The sequence below is a fragment of the Pan paniscus genome, chromosome 10 (genome assembly GCF_029289425.2).
Source record: "Pan paniscus chromosome 10, NHGRI_mPanPan1-v2.0_pri, whole genome shotgun sequence".
Taxonomy (NCBI): domain Eukaryota; kingdom Metazoa; phylum Chordata; class Mammalia; order Primates; family Hominidae; genus Pan; species Pan paniscus.
In genome coordinates, this window is record NC_073259.2 from 16,369,915 (window position 1) to 16,387,651 (window position 17,737).

The 17,737-nt window shown below is 36.8% G+C and overlaps 2 protein-coding genes across 2 annotated transcripts in view; both read right to left on the reverse strand.

The window, feature by feature from the left end:
- The window catches only part of PRH1 (proline rich protein HaeIII subfamily 1), a 245,644-nt gene that overhangs the window by 25,685 nt on the left and 202,222 nt on the right, over positions 1-17,737 (reverse strand). The window lies entirely within an intron of this gene.
- TAS2R13 (taste 2 receptor member 13) lies at positions 11,392-12,535 on the reverse strand. The gene has a single exon (XM_003829608.5). The coding sequence runs from the start codon at positions 12,416-12,418 to the stop codon at positions 11,507-11,509; it is 912 nt and encodes a 303-aa protein (XP_003829656.1). The 5' UTR covers positions 12,419-12,535; the 3' UTR covers positions 11,392-11,506.

The window sequence follows — 17,737 nt, forward strand, 5'->3', positions numbered from 1 at the left end:
ATAAAAATGCTATAATAATTCTAAAGCTAAATCATGAAAAGCCATGCAGTTTTTTCTTAATCACTGCAATATTTACTCTTGGAGTCCTAAGCTACACGTAAGTAGTCCAACTACTCTGAGGTCACAATGTCCAAACCACATGCAGAGGCCATGTGCAGGCCCTCTGGCTCATTGTCCCACGTGAGCCCAGCTTTTACGTCCTTTTACCCCAGGTACTAAACCTATGAGCCAAGAAAGCGATATTTGACCTGTCTGATATGGTAGATACTAGCCACATGTCACACGTGGCTTTTTAAATTCACATTAATAAAAATTAAATAAGATTAAAAGTACAGAGCCTCAGTATTACTAACCATATTTCAAATGCTCACGAGCCACGTTTTATAGCCAACATACATAGGGGATATTTCTATCATTGCCTATCATTGACATTTCTATGTACTTCTCAGCTCCGCCTTAGATAAGTTCAGCCCCTGGTCACTTGAATTGCCTCCAGTTGTTCATAACTTTCTGGCTAAAGGCTTAGACATTCTGGAACAAAAAGAAGCCATCCCTGCTACCTGCTATGTCTTGAACAAAACCCTAACCTACAGAATCTTTAAGTGAATTAGTCTATTCTTGCATTGCTATAAAGAAACACCTGAAACTGGGTTTCTGTAAGAGGTTTAATTGGCTCATGGCTTCACAGGCTGTACAGGAAGCATGGCGGCATCTGTTTCTGGGGAGGCCTCAGGAAATGTATAAAGATGGCGGAAGGCAATGGGGAAATCAGATACATCTTCACATGGTTGGAGCAGGAGGAAGAGAAAGATGGGGGAGGTGCCTTACACTTTCAAACAACCAAATCTTGTGATAACTCACTCACTCACTATTGCCACAACACCACCAAGGGGGATGGTGTTAAACCGTTAGAAACTGCCCCCCATAATCCAATCACCTCCCACCAGGCCCCACCTCCAACATTAGGGGTTACAATTCAATATGAGATTTGGGCGAGGACAGAAATTCAAACCATATCAACAAGCACAATAAAATGGCTGTTATTTTACACCATGAAGTTTCTGGGTGATTTTATTATGCAGCAATAGAGCATCAGAATAGAATTATTTAGCATATGAATGGAATCAATATTTTGTTATTTCTAATTTCCATGTCTGTTTTTCTCTTTTATCCCAAATAAAGGTATCCATAGCATCTTTATTTTCCTCAGTGTAAGGGGAACTTGTATAAATTTTCTATAATTTTTTCATACATTGAGCTGAACTTAAGCTTAATTCTGATGAGGTCAAACCAGGAAAGGCCAATTAGTCATGTTCTTTGTGTAATGCAACTGCTGCATTTCCCTCCCAAAGTAGCTAGTCCAAAATTTAGTGACATTCAAAACCAATGGAGATATAATATAGGCCTAAGAGGAGTCAAAGAAATGAATGAGTTGGACAGCCCACCAAAAGATACACCCTAGGTAAATTCACAAAGAAAACTCCATGACTAAAAGAAAGGCTAATTGTGATAGGCAAACATGAAACGCAAACAAAACTGAAACTGAAATAAACAAAGGGAAATTCAGGGAAATATTATATGCTGAAAAAGGGTTATTTTATTTGTCTTATTGAATATCTTCTTTGTTCCAGCCCTCTAGGAAGTGGGATGAAGCATTAAATACAACTATTTTTAAATGCCCTTAATAAGTTGACATTCTGAAAAGATGAACTCTAAACATATAACTAATAAAATATATATCATACAGATATAAAATATAGTTTATAAGAAGTTGCAAATATAAGTAGAGAGGGGCAATAGAAAGTATGTCAGAAGAGGGGTTGAAATTTTAAATAAGGTGCTTAGGGAAGGACTCATTGAGAAGGTGATGTCTGAACAAAGACCTAAAGTAGGTAAAGAAATTATCCATGTTTTGTCTGGGTAAAGTACATTCCAGACACACGGAACAGCATTATCAGTGTGCTAACATTGGATGTACCTAGTGTGTCTGAGGAAGAACAAGGAAAGCAGTGTGACTGTTGCGGAGATGAGAGAGTGAGACCACTAAGAGTGAAGTCTCAGAAAGAAGAGGCATGTGCCCAGAAGGCAGCACATACAGTCAAAAGAGATTATTTTAGAACGTTAATATTTAACGCCTGCCCTGCTGTGTTTTGTACTTGTGTGGTGCCTACTGCCCCTCTCTTGTGGCTGATTTCTCCCTTTTGGAATGAGAATGTCTATCCAATGCCTGTACAACAACTGTATCTTGGAAGGAAATAAATTGTTTTTTGTTTCACAGGCTCATAGCTGGAAGGAACTTGACTTCCAGTCTCAAATGAGACTTTGGACTTCAGACATTTGAATTGATGCTGCAACATGTTAAGAATTGGGGGACTATTGTTGGGATGGAAAGATCACATTTTTTTTTAATGTGAGAAGGACACGAGTTTTCAGGGGACCAAGTCAGAATGCTATGGTTTGTACAGGGTTTGTTTGTCCCCATCAGAACTCATATTGGGATTTGATCCCCTAAGTAGTGGTGTTGGGAGGTTGAGCTTAGTGAGAAGTGTTTGAGTCATAGGGTTGGTTCCCTCATGAATGCCTTGGTACCATTTTCAATGTAGTGAGTGAGTTCTCACTCTCACAAGACTGAATTTGTTCTAGGGGAATGAGTTGTTTTTCATGAGAGTGAATTGTTATAAAGCCAGGATGCCCCTTTGGTTTATTCTCTCTTCACATGTGCCCGCTTCTGCTTTGACCTTCTCCACCATGGTTTGACCCAGCACAAAAGCTCTCAGCAGAAACTAAGCAGATGCTAATGCCATGCTTCTTGTACAGCCTGCAGAACCATGAGCTAAATAAACCTCTTTTATTTATAAATTACTCAGCTTCAGGTATTCCTTTATAGCGACAAAAACAGACCAAGAAATTGGGGAATAATATTTATAAAATTATTTCAGTGAATTAAATTAGATAAAATAGACAAATTCCCTGAAAGAAATTACTGAATCAGGCACACAAAGGAATAGAAAATCTTAGTGTCTATTTTTAAAAATTGAATTCTTAATATAAAACTTTCACACAAAGCAAGGGATGACCTGAATGTTTATTTTCATCACATATTTAAGAAGAAAAAAATACCAACCTACACAAATTTTTCAACAAAGTCTCATAAAGATTAACTCTGTGAGCTTTATTTCAAGAAGGAAAGTGGGAATCTACCAGAATCATAAGGACACACAGATCCCAGGGAGGGGAACATGGGCAAACAGCCCCCATGATGGCACCCAGTTAAAAAAGTGAATGAAGCTCCAGTAGGTGAGAGAGGCAGAGAGCCTCCCTCTGTGACTCACCTTTCCACTGGGGATCTGAGCAACCCAGGCTGAGGGAAGAGTACCTTGTTTCTCCAAAGCCCTGGAGATAACTTGGAGAAAGGCTTAGAGACATTGTAAGGGAAAGACACTAGGAAAAGGTTCAGGCCTTTTCTCAGACCAAGGACTGAGAGCAGGATACCATTTTTAATTCAAATGCCACAAAGTCAATCATTCTTCGGTAACTCAGCAGCGTAGCTGTGCAGGCATTTTTGTCTTGGGCCAGATATTGGAGCACCTGCTTTAGAGCAGGGTGGGGACCTCCATGGCCAGAATTGTGGGGAAAAAAAAACCTTAGCAGCAAACACTGAAACTGTGCTCTCCCCCATCACAGGCCTGGGGCAGGAGGGGAGCTGCTACAGCCAGTTTATCCTATGTGATGAGACTTGCAACCAGGCAGCTTAGCTAGCTGGAACTAGTCTGTGTGTGTCATTGCTGGGTACCCCACCCTGCTCCCCTGTGATTGTGGTGCAGCAGACTCTCCTCCACTCTACCTCTAGGCAGAAATCTGGGCATTTGGATCACTCATTCACCTGGTTCAGCAGCTTCATCTGCTCCACCCTTCTTGTGCAGAGATCCTGGAATAGGGAGGCCCTCTCTGCTTCATGCCTAGGCAGATCTCAGGATTTTGGAGCACCTGCTAGCATGGTTCAGCACCCTGAACCACCTAACCTTCCTTGACGTAGGTCATGGTGCAATGGGGCCCTCTCTGCTCCACAGCCAGGCAGAACTCTAGACATCTGAAGCACCCATTCACCTGGCTCAGCAGCCTATCCTCCCCTACCCTTCCTGTGCAGAGATTTTGATGCAGGGAGGTCCTCTCTGCTGCATACCCTAGCATTCAAAGCACCTGCTCACACAGACTGGCAACCTGTGCTGCCTCACCCTTCCCGTTCAGAGATCCATGTACAGGGCTGACCCTCTCTGTTTTATGCCCAGGCAAATATCCAAGCATTAAGAGCACCTGCCTGCCTAGTTAAGAAGCCTGAGTCACCCCATTTACCCTGTGCAGAAATCTTGGTTGGTGGGGGTGGGTTCTGCTCCACAAACAGGCAGATTTCCAGGTATTCAGAGCCCCCACTCTCCTGGATTAAGAGTTTAGGCCAACCTCTCCAATATCCCTGTGCAAAGAACTTGGAGCCAAGGGGGTTACCTAGCTCCACCCCTAGACAGAACTCTGGTCACTTGGTAGCCACTCAGTAGATTCTCTCTCAGTGTTGGTGCTTGTGTCTGCCATTGGAAGACCTATAGGTGGACCTGCCTTGTCTGGCCCCACCAACCTTGCTCCCCACAACCCCCAAGGCTGAGCAGGGAGTTCACACCACTGTGTACTCCATGAGTCAGCCCATTATCTGCAGCAACAGAGAGTTTCTTCCAGTAAACAAGGATCAAATATATAACCATCACATTGTCCACAACTGGCTCTTACCTATAAGTGACATCTACTGGCTTGTAGGTTGAACCGCACAGTCTAATATAAAACCTGCAACCTGTAAGTGCATAAGGCTATAGAAGCTGGGCAAAAGACCTACCCAGAATTCTCTAAAGTCATACCTCCTAAGGAGGGAGGGGGAATGGAAAGGGAAAGAAAAAAAGAACAATAATATTATAGAGAAATAAAGAAAAAAATCCTACCTTATGGAAATAATTACAAAAATTAGAAGTGCCAGTATTGCCAGAGGAGGAGGAAAGAGAACAAGAATTCTACCACCATAAAAAAAGTGAATGTAATGAAATCAACACCATCAAAGGAGCACAGTACCTCTCCAGCAATGGTCCCTAACCAAAACAAAAGCTCAGATATGACAGATAAAAAATTCAAAGTATAGATTGCAAGGAAGCTCAATGAGATGCAAGACAAGGCTGAAAATGAACACAGAGAAATTTCTAAAGAAATCCAGGAAATGAAGGAAGACATAAACATCTTACAAAGAAATCAATCAGAGCTTCTGGAATTGAGAAACTTACTTAAGGAATTATAAAGTACAATTGAATTCATATAAAGTACAATCTCTCATAGACTGCACCAAGCAGAAGAGTTTCAGACCTTGAAAACTGGTCTTTTGAACTAACCCAGAAAAAAAAAATTAAAAAGAATTTAAAAATATGAATACAGTCTTAGAGCAATATGGGATTATGTGAAGCAACCAAACTCATAAACTGCTGGCATTCCTGAGAAAGAAGGAGAAATAGTTAATAACCTGGAAAACATATTTGAGGAAATAATTTAAGAAAATTTCCCTAATCTTGCTAGAGAGGTAGACATACAGATACAAGAAATCAAGAGGACACCTGACTGATGCTATAGGAAATGAACATCACCAAAGCATATAGTCGCCAGACTATCCAAGGTCTACACTAAAGAAAAAAATCTTAAAGGCAGCTAGAGAAAAAGATCAGATCACATACAAAGGGAACCCCATAAGGCCAAGTATATAGCTCAGCAGAAACCTTACACGCCAGGAGAGATTGGAGGCCTACTTTCAGCATTCTTAAAGGAAATAAAATTTTCCAACCAATAATTGTATATTCCATCAAACTAACCTTTATAACTGAAGGAGAAATAAAATCTTTTATAGACAAACAAGGGGTAAAGGAATTTATTACCACTGGACCAGTCTTACAAGAGATCCTTAAGGGAGTTCTAAACATGAAAATCTGCTATCAAAATAGCACACCTAAGCACATAGCCCAAGACCCTATAAAGAAACCACACAATAGAAACTACAAAGCACCCAGCTAACAACTTCACAATAGAATCAAAACCTCACATAGCAATATTAGCCTTGAATGTAAATGGTCTAAATACCCTCACTTAAAAGTCACAGAGTGACAAATTCAATAAAAAACAAAAGTCATCGGTCTGCTGTCTTCAAGAGACCCATCTCACATGTAATGTTACTGTTAGGCTCAAAGTAAAGGGTTGTAGAAGGATCTGTAACACAAATAGAAAAGAAAAAAAGAAAGAATCACTATTCCTATATAAGATAAAACAGATTTTAAACCAACAACAGTAAAAAAATGACACAGAAAGGCACTACATAATAATAAAGGGTTCAATTCAACAAGAAGACTTAACTGCCCCAAATATACATGCACTCAGCATTGGAGCACCCAGATTCATGAAACAAGTACCTCCAGACCTATAAAAAGATTTAGATACCCACTCAATAATATTGGGGGACTTCAACACCCCACTGAGAAGATTGGACAGATCATTGAGGCAGAAAACTAACAAGGAAATTCTGGACTCTTGAAAAACCCCTCAAATAATTAGGCATTGAAGGAACATACCTCAAAATAATAAGAGCCATCTATGACAAAACTACAGCTAACATTACACTGAACATGCAAAAACCGAAAGCATTCCCCTTGAGAACTGGAACAAGAAAAGGGTCCCCACTCCCATCACTCCTATTCAACATAGTAGTGAAAGTCCTAGCCAGGACAATCAGGCAAGAAAAAAAAAGGCATCCAAATAGAAAAATAAAAGCCATAGTCAAACTATATCTCTTTGCTGATGTGAATCCATACATAGAAAACCCTAAAGACTCTGCCAAAAGGCTCCTGGCACAGATAAAGGACTTCTGTAAAGTTTCAGGATACAAATCAATGCACAAAAATCAGTAGCATTTCTATACAATAAAAATCTTCAAGCTGAGAGGCAAATCAAGAATGCAATCTCATTTACAATAGCCTCAAAAAAACAAAAAACAACTAGGACTACACCTAACCAAGGAGGTGAAAGAGAACTGTGAAACACTGCTGAAAGAAATCATAGATGACACAAACAAATGGAAAAGTATTCCATGCTCATGGATAGGAAGAATGAATATTGTTAAAATGGTTGTACGGCCCAAAGCAATTTACAGATTCAACTCTATTCCTATCACGCTACCAATGTCATTTTGCACAGAACTAGAAAAAAAAACTATTTTAAAATTCATATAAAACAAAAAAAGAGCCCAAATAGCAAAAGCAACCCTAAGCAAAAAGAAAAAAGCCAGAGGAATCACATTACCTGACTTCAAACTATACTATAAAGCTACAGTAACCAAAACAGCATGGTAATATTATAAAAACAGACACATAGACCAATGGAACAGAATAGAGAACCCAGAAATAAAGACACACAACTACAGCCATCTGATGTTTGACAAAATTGACAAAAATAAACAATGGGGAAAGGACTCCGTATTCAGTAAATGGTGCTGGGATATCTGGCTAGCCATAAGCAAAAGAATTAAACTGAACCTTTACCTTTCACCATATACAAAAATTAACTCAGGATGGGTCAAAAATTTAAATGTAAGACTTTATACTACAATAGTCCTGGAAGAAAACTTAGGAAACACCATTCTAAACATTGGCCTTGGGAAAGAATTTATGACTAAGTCCCCAAAAGCAATTGCAACAAAAAACAAAAATTGACAAGTGGGACCTAATTAAACTAAAGAACTTCTGCACACATTGTATAAACTATCAACAGAGTAAACAGACAACCTATAGAATGTAAGATTTGCAAACTATGCATGCAACAAGGGTCTAATATCCCAAATCTATAAGGAATGGAAACAATTGAACAAGCAGAAAACAAATAACCCCTTTAAAAATGAGCAAAAGACATGAACAGGCACTTTTCAAAAGAAGACTTACAAGCAGCCAACAAATATTTTAAAAGGCTCAACATCACTAATCATTAGAGACATGCAAATCAAAACCACAAAGAGATACCATCTCACACCAGTCAGAATAGCTACTATCAAAAAGTTAAAAAAAAAAAAAAGATGCTAGTGAAGCTGTGGAGCAATGGGAACACTTGTACCCTGTTGGTGGGCATGCAAATTACCTCAGCCACTGTAGAAAGCAGTTTGGAGACTTCTCAAAGAACTTAAAATAAACTACCATTCAACCTAGTCATCCCATTACTCAGTATGGTGTATGCACGCCACACTTTTTTGGTCTAATCCATTTTTTTTCTTTTTTTTTGAGACAGAGTTTCACTCTGTTGTCCTCTCACTCTGTTCACAAGAAAATAAATCATTCTACCAGAAAGACACATGTACTCTCACAATTTCATTGGAACACTATTCACAATAGCAAAGGCATGGAATCAACCTACGTGCCCATCAACAATGGATTACAGGCCAGGTACAGTGGCTCATGCCTGTAATCCCAGCACTTTGGGAGGTCAAGGTGGGCAGATACCTGTGGTCAGCAGTTCAAGACCAGCCTGGCCAACATGGCGAAACTCTGTCTCTACTAAAAATACAAAAATTAGCCGGGCGTCCTGGCACCTGCCTGTAATCCCAGCTACTTGGGAGGCCGAGGCAGAAGAATCGCTTGAACCTGGGAGGTGGAGGCAGCAGTGAGCTGAGATCATGTCACTGCACTTCAGCCTGAGAAACAGAGTAAGATTCTGTCTCAAAGAAAAAAAAAATGGATTAGACCAAAAAAGTGTGGTACATATAGACCATAGAATACTATGTAGCCATTTAAAAAAAATGAAATCATGTCCTTTGGAGCAACATGGATGCAGCTAAAGGCCATTGTCCTGAGTGAATTAATGCAGAAACAGAAAACCAAATACTGCATGTTTCACTTATAAATAGGAACTATACAATTTTAACTAACACTACTAAGTGATAGAATTGAGAATTGTACCTCTGACTCCAGACTCAGTCCTTAACTATTATAGTGTTTTTTGTGGAGACCATATGAGTGCGGAGGTGAAAATACTGACAGATATTGAAAGATGCTATTGGGTAAATAAACTGCAAGAGAGTTCAGAGAAATTAGTGATAAAAATGATCATACTACTCCTCTCACTTACCTAATTTTTAAGCAAACCCATTTGGGAGGTCCTTTCTAAAAAGAAAATAAAAGAGAGAAAATGAGAATGCTCAAGTAGATAGTACTATTGAAACAGGTTACTAAAAATGCATATGGTATCACCAAAGAACCTGTTCTGACAGCAGAGAAAATGAAATTAGGCTTTCTGTCCTTATACTCAAGGATAAGTGTGCCTTATTGCAAATATTTATTCCAACTGATCCATAAAATATCTTTGAATTTTAAAAGCAAAAAAAGTTAAAAATAATTTTCTTACAGGAAAATAGTTGATTATTGAACTTCATTAAAAGTTTTTAATGTCCTCTCTTTGAAAGACACTGTAAAGAAAATGAACTGACAAGCCTCTGGCTGGCAGAAAATATTTATAAAACATATGTCTGATAAAGAACTTATATTCAGAATGATATGGTCTGGCTGTGTCCCCACCCAAATCTCATCTTGAATTGTAGCTCCCATAATTCCCATGTGTTATGGGAAGGACTCAGTGGGAGATAACTGAATGATGGGGGTGGTTTTCCCCATACTGTTCTCATGGTAGTGAATAAGTCTCATGAAACTTGATGTTTTTATAAGGGGTTTCCCCTTTCACTTGGCTCTCATTCTCTCTTCACTGCCACCATGTAAGACGTGACTTTTGTCTCTGCCATTATTGTGAGGCCTTTCCAGCCATGTGGAACTGTGAGTCAATTAAGCCTCTTTTTCTTTATAAGTTACCCAGTCTTGAGTATGTCCTTATCAGCAGCATGAAAATGGACTAATACAGAGACTATATAAAGAACATTTACAACTCAGTAATAAAAACAGAAGGCAATGAATCAAGCTAAGTAGTTGGCAAAAGGTTTAAACAAACATTTCATAAAAAGAGGTTGTATGAATGACCCAAAGAACATGAAAAAATCATCAGCCTCACTAGCCATTAGGAAAATGTGAATTAAAACTATGATGAGATGCCATTACATTCTGACTAGAATGGCCAAAATAGAAAACAAAACAGAGTACCTACCAACTGTTGGCCAGAATGTGAAATAACTGAAACACTCGTATATTGCTGGCAATAGTATGAAATGGTGCAATCACTCTATAGAACTCTGGCAGTTTTTTCTTAAGTTAAACATACACTTATCATATGATTTGACATTTTTACTCATAGGTATTTACTCAAGAGTGAGGAAATCGTATATCCAGAAGAAGAGACATACATGAATGTTGATACCAGTTTTATTTATAATGGCCAATAATTGAAAACCATTAGAATGTTCATTAACAGGAAAGAGAAATTTTTTAATGTGGTATATCCAACACTACTCAGATATACTGCTCAGGAACAAACTACTGATTAATACAACAAAATAGAAGAACTTCAAAAACATTATGCTGAGTTAAAGAAGCCTCACATATAACAATACACACTCTATAACTGTGTGTGTGTGTGTGTGTGTGTGTGTATGGCATCTATATATCTACATCTATAGACATATAGATATATAGATGCATAAAATTCTAGAAATCAAAAACTCTCTTATTGTTACCGAAAGCATTTAAGTACTTGCTTGGGAAAAAGGGCTGGAGAGGAGAGGGTAAACTGCAAAGGGCACTGACATTGTGGTCACACAAGTGTATACATTGTCAAAACTCTAACCGAAATGTGGACTAACATGTTGCATTTTATTATATGTAAATTATACCTCAATAATATTTACTTTAAAAGGCATAATGTAAAATATGTATGTACACATACATACAATATAATTACTAAAAAACCCTTATCTTTTTATGTGGCAGTTGCTCATATTAAACTTTTTAACCCTCTCAATTCTCTCAACCCATCAGTATAGTAATACTGGCAAGTCCAAACTTCCCTAACTCTATTCCAAATAACTGTTCTAGTTATCTGTAACTCACCATTTAAATAGGAGTACTTGAGATAATAAAATAATTACCTAAATCACCCATCCCAATGAATGATTTAGAATTGAAGAGCCATTGCCAAACAAAAGATTGTAGATTTACAATTAACATCTAAGTATGCTGTAGTATATGTTTTTAATTTACAATAGAATCTGCCAATAATTTCCTGAAATAAGTTTCAAATTCCTAATAATGTAGAAATACATGTCATAAATACATAATATTCTTAGGTAAGATGCTATTATAGAGAAGAATTTAAAAAATTTACAGTGACCTTCACAATAAAAGAAACCAGGGGAAGCATAAAATATCTTTTAAACTCCTTGTAGACTCCTGTTTCTGTCTGCAATATTCAATAATCTGTGGTCTGAATGGCTTATGAAATTGTGAGTTTCTCATCGTTTAGCCCATACCTTAGCTGCCACCAAAAGAAAGGCCTGTCTTAACTTAGCGTTTCCTAGAATCAGAAGAAAGGAGTGGCTTGAAGGATAGAAGGCTCCAATCGTCTCACAAAGCATGTAGATCACTGTGTTCTGATACAGCTCAGAAATCCATGATATGAGAATAGATAGAAAGAAACTAGCATAGAATAAAAGGAATGAGATCACAATTTTCAAGGCATTTGTATGGACCTTGGTCCTGGGGTCTCTGTGTCCTTTGTAATTGAGTTGCATTTTCTGGAGATGTTTCTGCAGGGAGAAAACTAACAGGAGAAAAGAGATGAAGGCCACAGTAAATGGTGTTAGACTGAACATAGTCATAGTGAATCTGACTGACACTGAAAATGTTTCAAAGTCACTCATACTGAAATTCCAAGTTGTGTTTCTTTCATATCGGTCCAGCCAGTCTTTTATAAGCATGTTTATTTGTATCAGATTTAAAAATAAGAAGACCAAGGTTCCTAGCAGTATCATCAGAATCACTTTGTTTACTCTCCTCTTCAAATAGAGAAAAGCAGGGCTAGAGAAACTCGCTATTTTGAGCAAATAAAAGATGCTGAGGATTGTAGCAAGCCAGAGATTGAAGTGATTAGAAACTATCCAGCTAAAAATCATAATTCTTAATCCTGTTCCAGACACAAATATGGCTAGAGAATGCAGAGCTAAAAACCAACTTACTAATATTTCCCAGATTAGCCCAATTCTGGAGATTGCCAAGATAATGAGGAGTTTATCGACTGAGGACAGCTCTCTTTTACTGACCCAGTCAATGCAGTTGATCAGTACTATAAATCCATTGCTCAAATTCCCAATTATGAATTCTGCAATTATTACAAGAGTGAAGATACTCGGCAGGGCACTTTCCATGTCAGAACAGAGAAAGTTCAATGTGTAATGTCACTGCTGGTTATTCACTGATCTAAAATGCTATTCATATCCTTGAGTGTCCAGTGGAGTTCTTCTTCCTTCTCCTTTTTCTGCTCCTTCTTTCGTTGTTGGCTCAACGTCAAAGTAGAAATCTCTAAAGTTTTCTGATCGATCTTCACATAGCTGTTCTGGTGATATCTTTATTTTTCTTCAATTTCTCTGCAGAGAAGTCTAATGTCACTGCTGGTTATTCACTGATCTAAAATGCTATTCATATCCTTGAGTGTCCAGTGGAGTTCTTCTTCCTTCTCCTTTTTCTGCTCCTTCTTTCATTGTTGGCTCAACATCAAAGCAGAAATCTCTAAAGTTTGCTGATCGATCTTCACATAGCTGTTCTGGTGATATCTTTATTTTTCTTCAATTTCTCTGCTGAGCCCTAGCTAAGATATTTATGTCTTCACTAAGGGCAGAAATATTTCATAGATGATTATGAAGCAAAGTTAAATTCACATTTGCAACCATGCAAATAAAGATATATTCTCTTTCATTGTTTTGTACTTTTTTGCCTTGTCTGAGCATAGAAAATTAGATTCAACCAGCTTGATTTCTGAGGTACAAATATTATAAAAATCTGATTCATAGAATATGTAGCTAAATGAAGCTTTTATGGCTAATAGCATCCAATGAAGATTTATACAATGTGCAAAGACAGACCTATGCTATTTCAAAAGAGTGCTCAATTTCTTGTGGAGCTAAAGCTGGATCTGGTCAATACTGTGACTAAAGAGAAACTCGTTTACAAAGCATCCATCTTTCTCATTCCCTGCCTCATCACTACTTAGCAGTGCTCACCACCATCCCTCCATAGGCACCAAATGCCTTCACATTTTATCTACTTTTCCCCTCATATTTCTTTTTTAAACTTAAAAGTGATAAAAAAAACAAATTTTACAAAATCAGCAACAGCTACCAAAGAAAGCAGTACTGTATTACATCATAACTTGCAAAACTGATAACCAAGCAAAGAAACAGTTACACTAGTTCCCCTTATCCACGAGGCATATGTCCCAAGACCCCCAGTGGATGCCTAAAACAGCAGATAGTACCAAACTCTATATACAATATATTTTTTTCCTGTATTCACCTACCTATGATAAAGTTTAATTTATAAATCAAGCACAGTAAAAGATTACAAAAATAATAATAAAATAGAACAATTAAAACAATATACTATAATAAAAGTTGCCAGGGGTTGTGGCTCATCCCTGTAATCCTAGCACTTTGGGAGGTTGAGGCAGGAGGACCTCTCGAGCCCAAAAGTTTGAGACCAGCCTGGGCAACATAGGGAGACCCTGTCTCTAAAATAAAAAAAAATTTTAAAAATGAAAAGTAAAAAATGTGTTAAAATATATAGTGTGGTGTCTCTCACTCTCTCAAGATAGCTTACTGTACTGTACACACCTATTTTTGGACTGTGGTTGACCTTGGGTCACTGAAACTGCAGATAAGCGGGGACTGATGTGTTCATTGTGAAGAGTCAAGGTTCCTCACCCTGCCCCACTCTTTCAAAAACTACCAAAAAAGAGTGGATTACCAACATTCTGAAAACATGGAGACTCAAGAAAGATTGTCTAATTCAAAATTAATGTAAATAAAACACTTTGTTATCTTGATTATAAGATAATAAGTAGCCATTTAGCTGGATGAATACAAAGCTATTTTTATTTAATAAACATATAATTTGTGAATTATGAATGTTTGTATTTTATTACTCATGCAATCTTTATTGGGTGATCTACAGAGTACTAAAAATTTACAAAATAATTGCATCATCTTTAATGATTTGCAAGTTTCAATTATAACTTAAAATAGGTAGATATTTTCTATTTTGTTGTTATAATGGTATATTTGTCAAGATAGAATAGAAAATATCTCCTTTAACAGTTTGTTAGCTTTGTATATTTATGACCTTTAAATATCTAGCTATGTGGCATGTGGTCTTCCATTTGCATTTTTGACCCAGGCCTGAAGAGATCTTTTATACTTTTTCATTTTAGGGTGTTCTTCCTACCTATCTAGAGAAAAGGGTTTGGGGATGCCGGTCACAACTTGATAATATCCCAAATCTGTACAAATAGGCCTGAGGGATGGTACTGTACTTGCTGATGTATGAAAAAATACCATAGTTTTTTAGAACGTGTGACATAACACATGACAAAGACATAGAGAACGGATAACAGGCTTGCGGTTCTGAGCTGCATTTTCCTGGTGTGTTTCCATAAGAGAAAACATTTAAAAATATGAATTTAATCAAAGAGATGTAGTCTCTCACTTCTATAAGAGAAAGAGAATAGATGCTAGGGAGCATCACGGAAAAACTTTTTCAGCAGTCTGAACTGAAAAGGAAAATGAGGCAAAGGGCAGGAAGAGGAAACAATGAAAGGTTTGAGTATGTAAAGTATTTTTTAAGTCACTGATGGATGCAGTTTGCCAACGTTGTGTTAGGATATTTGCAGCTATGTTTATAAGGAATATTGACATTTAATTTTCATTTCTCATATTGTGCCTATGAGAATTTGGTATTAAGATTTACCTAACCTCATATCATTTGTTTAGAAATATTTCTTTTCTCTTTTTCATTTTTGCTTCCTATTATTGTTACATATAACACATATAGAACATTTCATGAAGTTTAAATGCTATAGTATAAAGTGCACACTAATTTAAACACCTCCCATGGCAAGAAAGAGAACTTTGTAAACCCCATAACACCTTATTTGCTCCTTTCTAATCATAACCCCTATCTTCATTCCAGAAGTAACAACTATCTGAAATTCAAATCACGTTATTGTTTAACTTTGTATATTTTAATTTGAATATGTATCCCTAAGCACTAGCTTGGTTTTGCCTGGCTTTGGATTGCACATGAATGGAATAATACTGTACACAATATATTTGAATTTAACTATTTTTGATCAATATTATGTTTTTAAAATTAATCATGTTGCATATAGAGATAGATCATTTATTCAATTGCTGCATAGTATTAATGGAATGACAATTCAAAATTTATCTAGTCTAGTGGAAACACAAAGTTGGTTTATTTTGAGTTTGGAGACTATGATGATGATGATGCTACGAACATTCTTTAACATGTAACTTATTATTGAGTACATGAGCATACATTTCTATGATCTTGATCTGGAACCATTCTGTTGCCTATTTCTTCTGGTCTTGTTTTGGCAGTTACGATTTTCTAGATATTTGGCAGTTTCAATTATTTATGTTTTCATGTAATTTTGATTATAATATCATCTTATTAAATTTTTAATACCAACAGAATATATCCTTTAAATTCTTCATATTATTTGCTTTTCTTTTCATGATTTATCTTACCAGAAGTTTGCCTATTTTGTTAGTCTATTCAAGTCTTTCTTGGTTGATCTTTTCAGATGTATTATCTTTCATTAATTTCATCTCTTCTATTGTTATTTAATTATTTTTACTTCCGTTGAGTATGTTTGCTGTTATATTCCTGGTATATGTTTTCCTCTTAGAATTTTTAAGCATTTCTCACAAGGCTTTATTATATTTTATTATACTTAATTTTAAATATTTTCTAAATTTATTGTGATTTCTCTTCCACCATAGACTATTTTTAAAATATATGTTCAAGTTTCCATTTGCATAAAATTTTCTCTGCTAAAATTTATGTTATGCATATATGGTCAATTTTGATAAATGTTTTGTGTTTGCTGAAAATAATGTGTATCCTGCAGCTTTGAGGTGCAGTGTTTCATACATCCACTAGATCTATTTGTAATCATATTATTTAAATCCTATTTACCTTTTCTGAGTTTTGTCTTCTTATTCTATTATTTCTTGAAATTTAATGTTAAACTATCCTGCTATGAGTATAGGTTTATCTATGTCTTTTAGAAGTCCTGTCAACTTTTACTTTACATATTTTGATGCTATGCTGATAAGTGCATAGAGCATTAGAATTGTAGTATCTTCATGGCAAATATAACCTCTACTCACAGAGGTGACATTATCTATTCTAATGTCTTTTCCCTTAAAATCTATTTAGCCTCACGCCTGAAATCCCAGCACTTTGGGAGGCCGAGGCGGGCGGATCATGAGGTCAGGAGATCGAGACCAGCCTGGCTAACACATGGTGAAACCCCGTCTCTACTAAAAATATAAAAAATTAGCCGGGCATGGTGGTGGGCACCTGTAGTCCCAGCTACTCGGGAGGCAGAGGCAGGAGAATGGCAGGAACCTGGGAGGTGGAGCTTGCAGGGAGCCGAGATCGCACCACTGCACTCCAGTGTGGGCGACAAAGCGAGACTCCATCTCAAAAAAAAAAATCTATTTAGTATATATTAAAATGATTACATTAGCTTATTTTTGTTAGTGTTTTATGGTGTGATTTTTCTAAATTTTACTTTTAACTTCTCTTTGTTATTAGGATTTGATATATATCTTGTACATAGCATAGAGGTCGTAAAATTGGACCTAGAGCTGTATGCTAACATTTTATTCCTTGTAGGATAAGAAATGTAGTCTTGTAGGAGTCCCCTCTCCCACCTGAAGTTGTATATTATCATGTAAATTATAGATCAATAAAATATTGTGGAAATGACATGTTGCTTCAGAGTGAGAGCATTTACTCACCAGTATAAGACTGCAAATTTCTCATCTTCTTGCCTTAAAGGGTCAATAAAGCATCTATCAGCCTGGATTCTTTTGTGACCACTATGAGCACAGGACATGTAACAGAAATGAAAAACAAAAACAAACAACAAAAACTTCTCCTATGTGGAGTCCCTGAGATTTGGGGATCTTGTTAGTACAGCATAGACTAAGCTATCTTGGCTAGTATGAGACTGGCCTCTTGAAATGGGGTGCTGCTAAAACAAAACACCTAACTTATGTGACACTGGCTTAATACTTGATTCATTGTCAGTGAGTGGCCAGAAAAAACATTATTGTTTACTGTAAAACAAGATAGGGAGTGGCAAAACATTTGATAGCAGTCACCTGTGGTTACGTGGGAGGTAGATCATATATTTGAAAGTTTTGTAACTCTAGAAAAAAATATAATTGAATATATTAATGGTTCATTTGACAATTTAAAAAAATTGAGTTTAGAAAATAATTGCCTACTGTCTAGCTAAATAGCAAACAGAGGGAGATGCTCTAAAAGAAAATGATATTTATTTGGGAGTAATATTGCAATGAGAATACATGTGCCATAGTAAATTATGTGTGTATTCAGGGACATTAGAAAAGACAAGGATTTCTAAAAGAGGAAGA

What these genes read in the sequence shown, in the direction of transcription:
- TAS2R13 (XM_003829608.5), bottom strand. Translation starts at nt 12,418, where the DNA reads ATGGAAAGTGCCCTGCCGAGTATCTTCACTCTTGTAATAATTGCAGAA.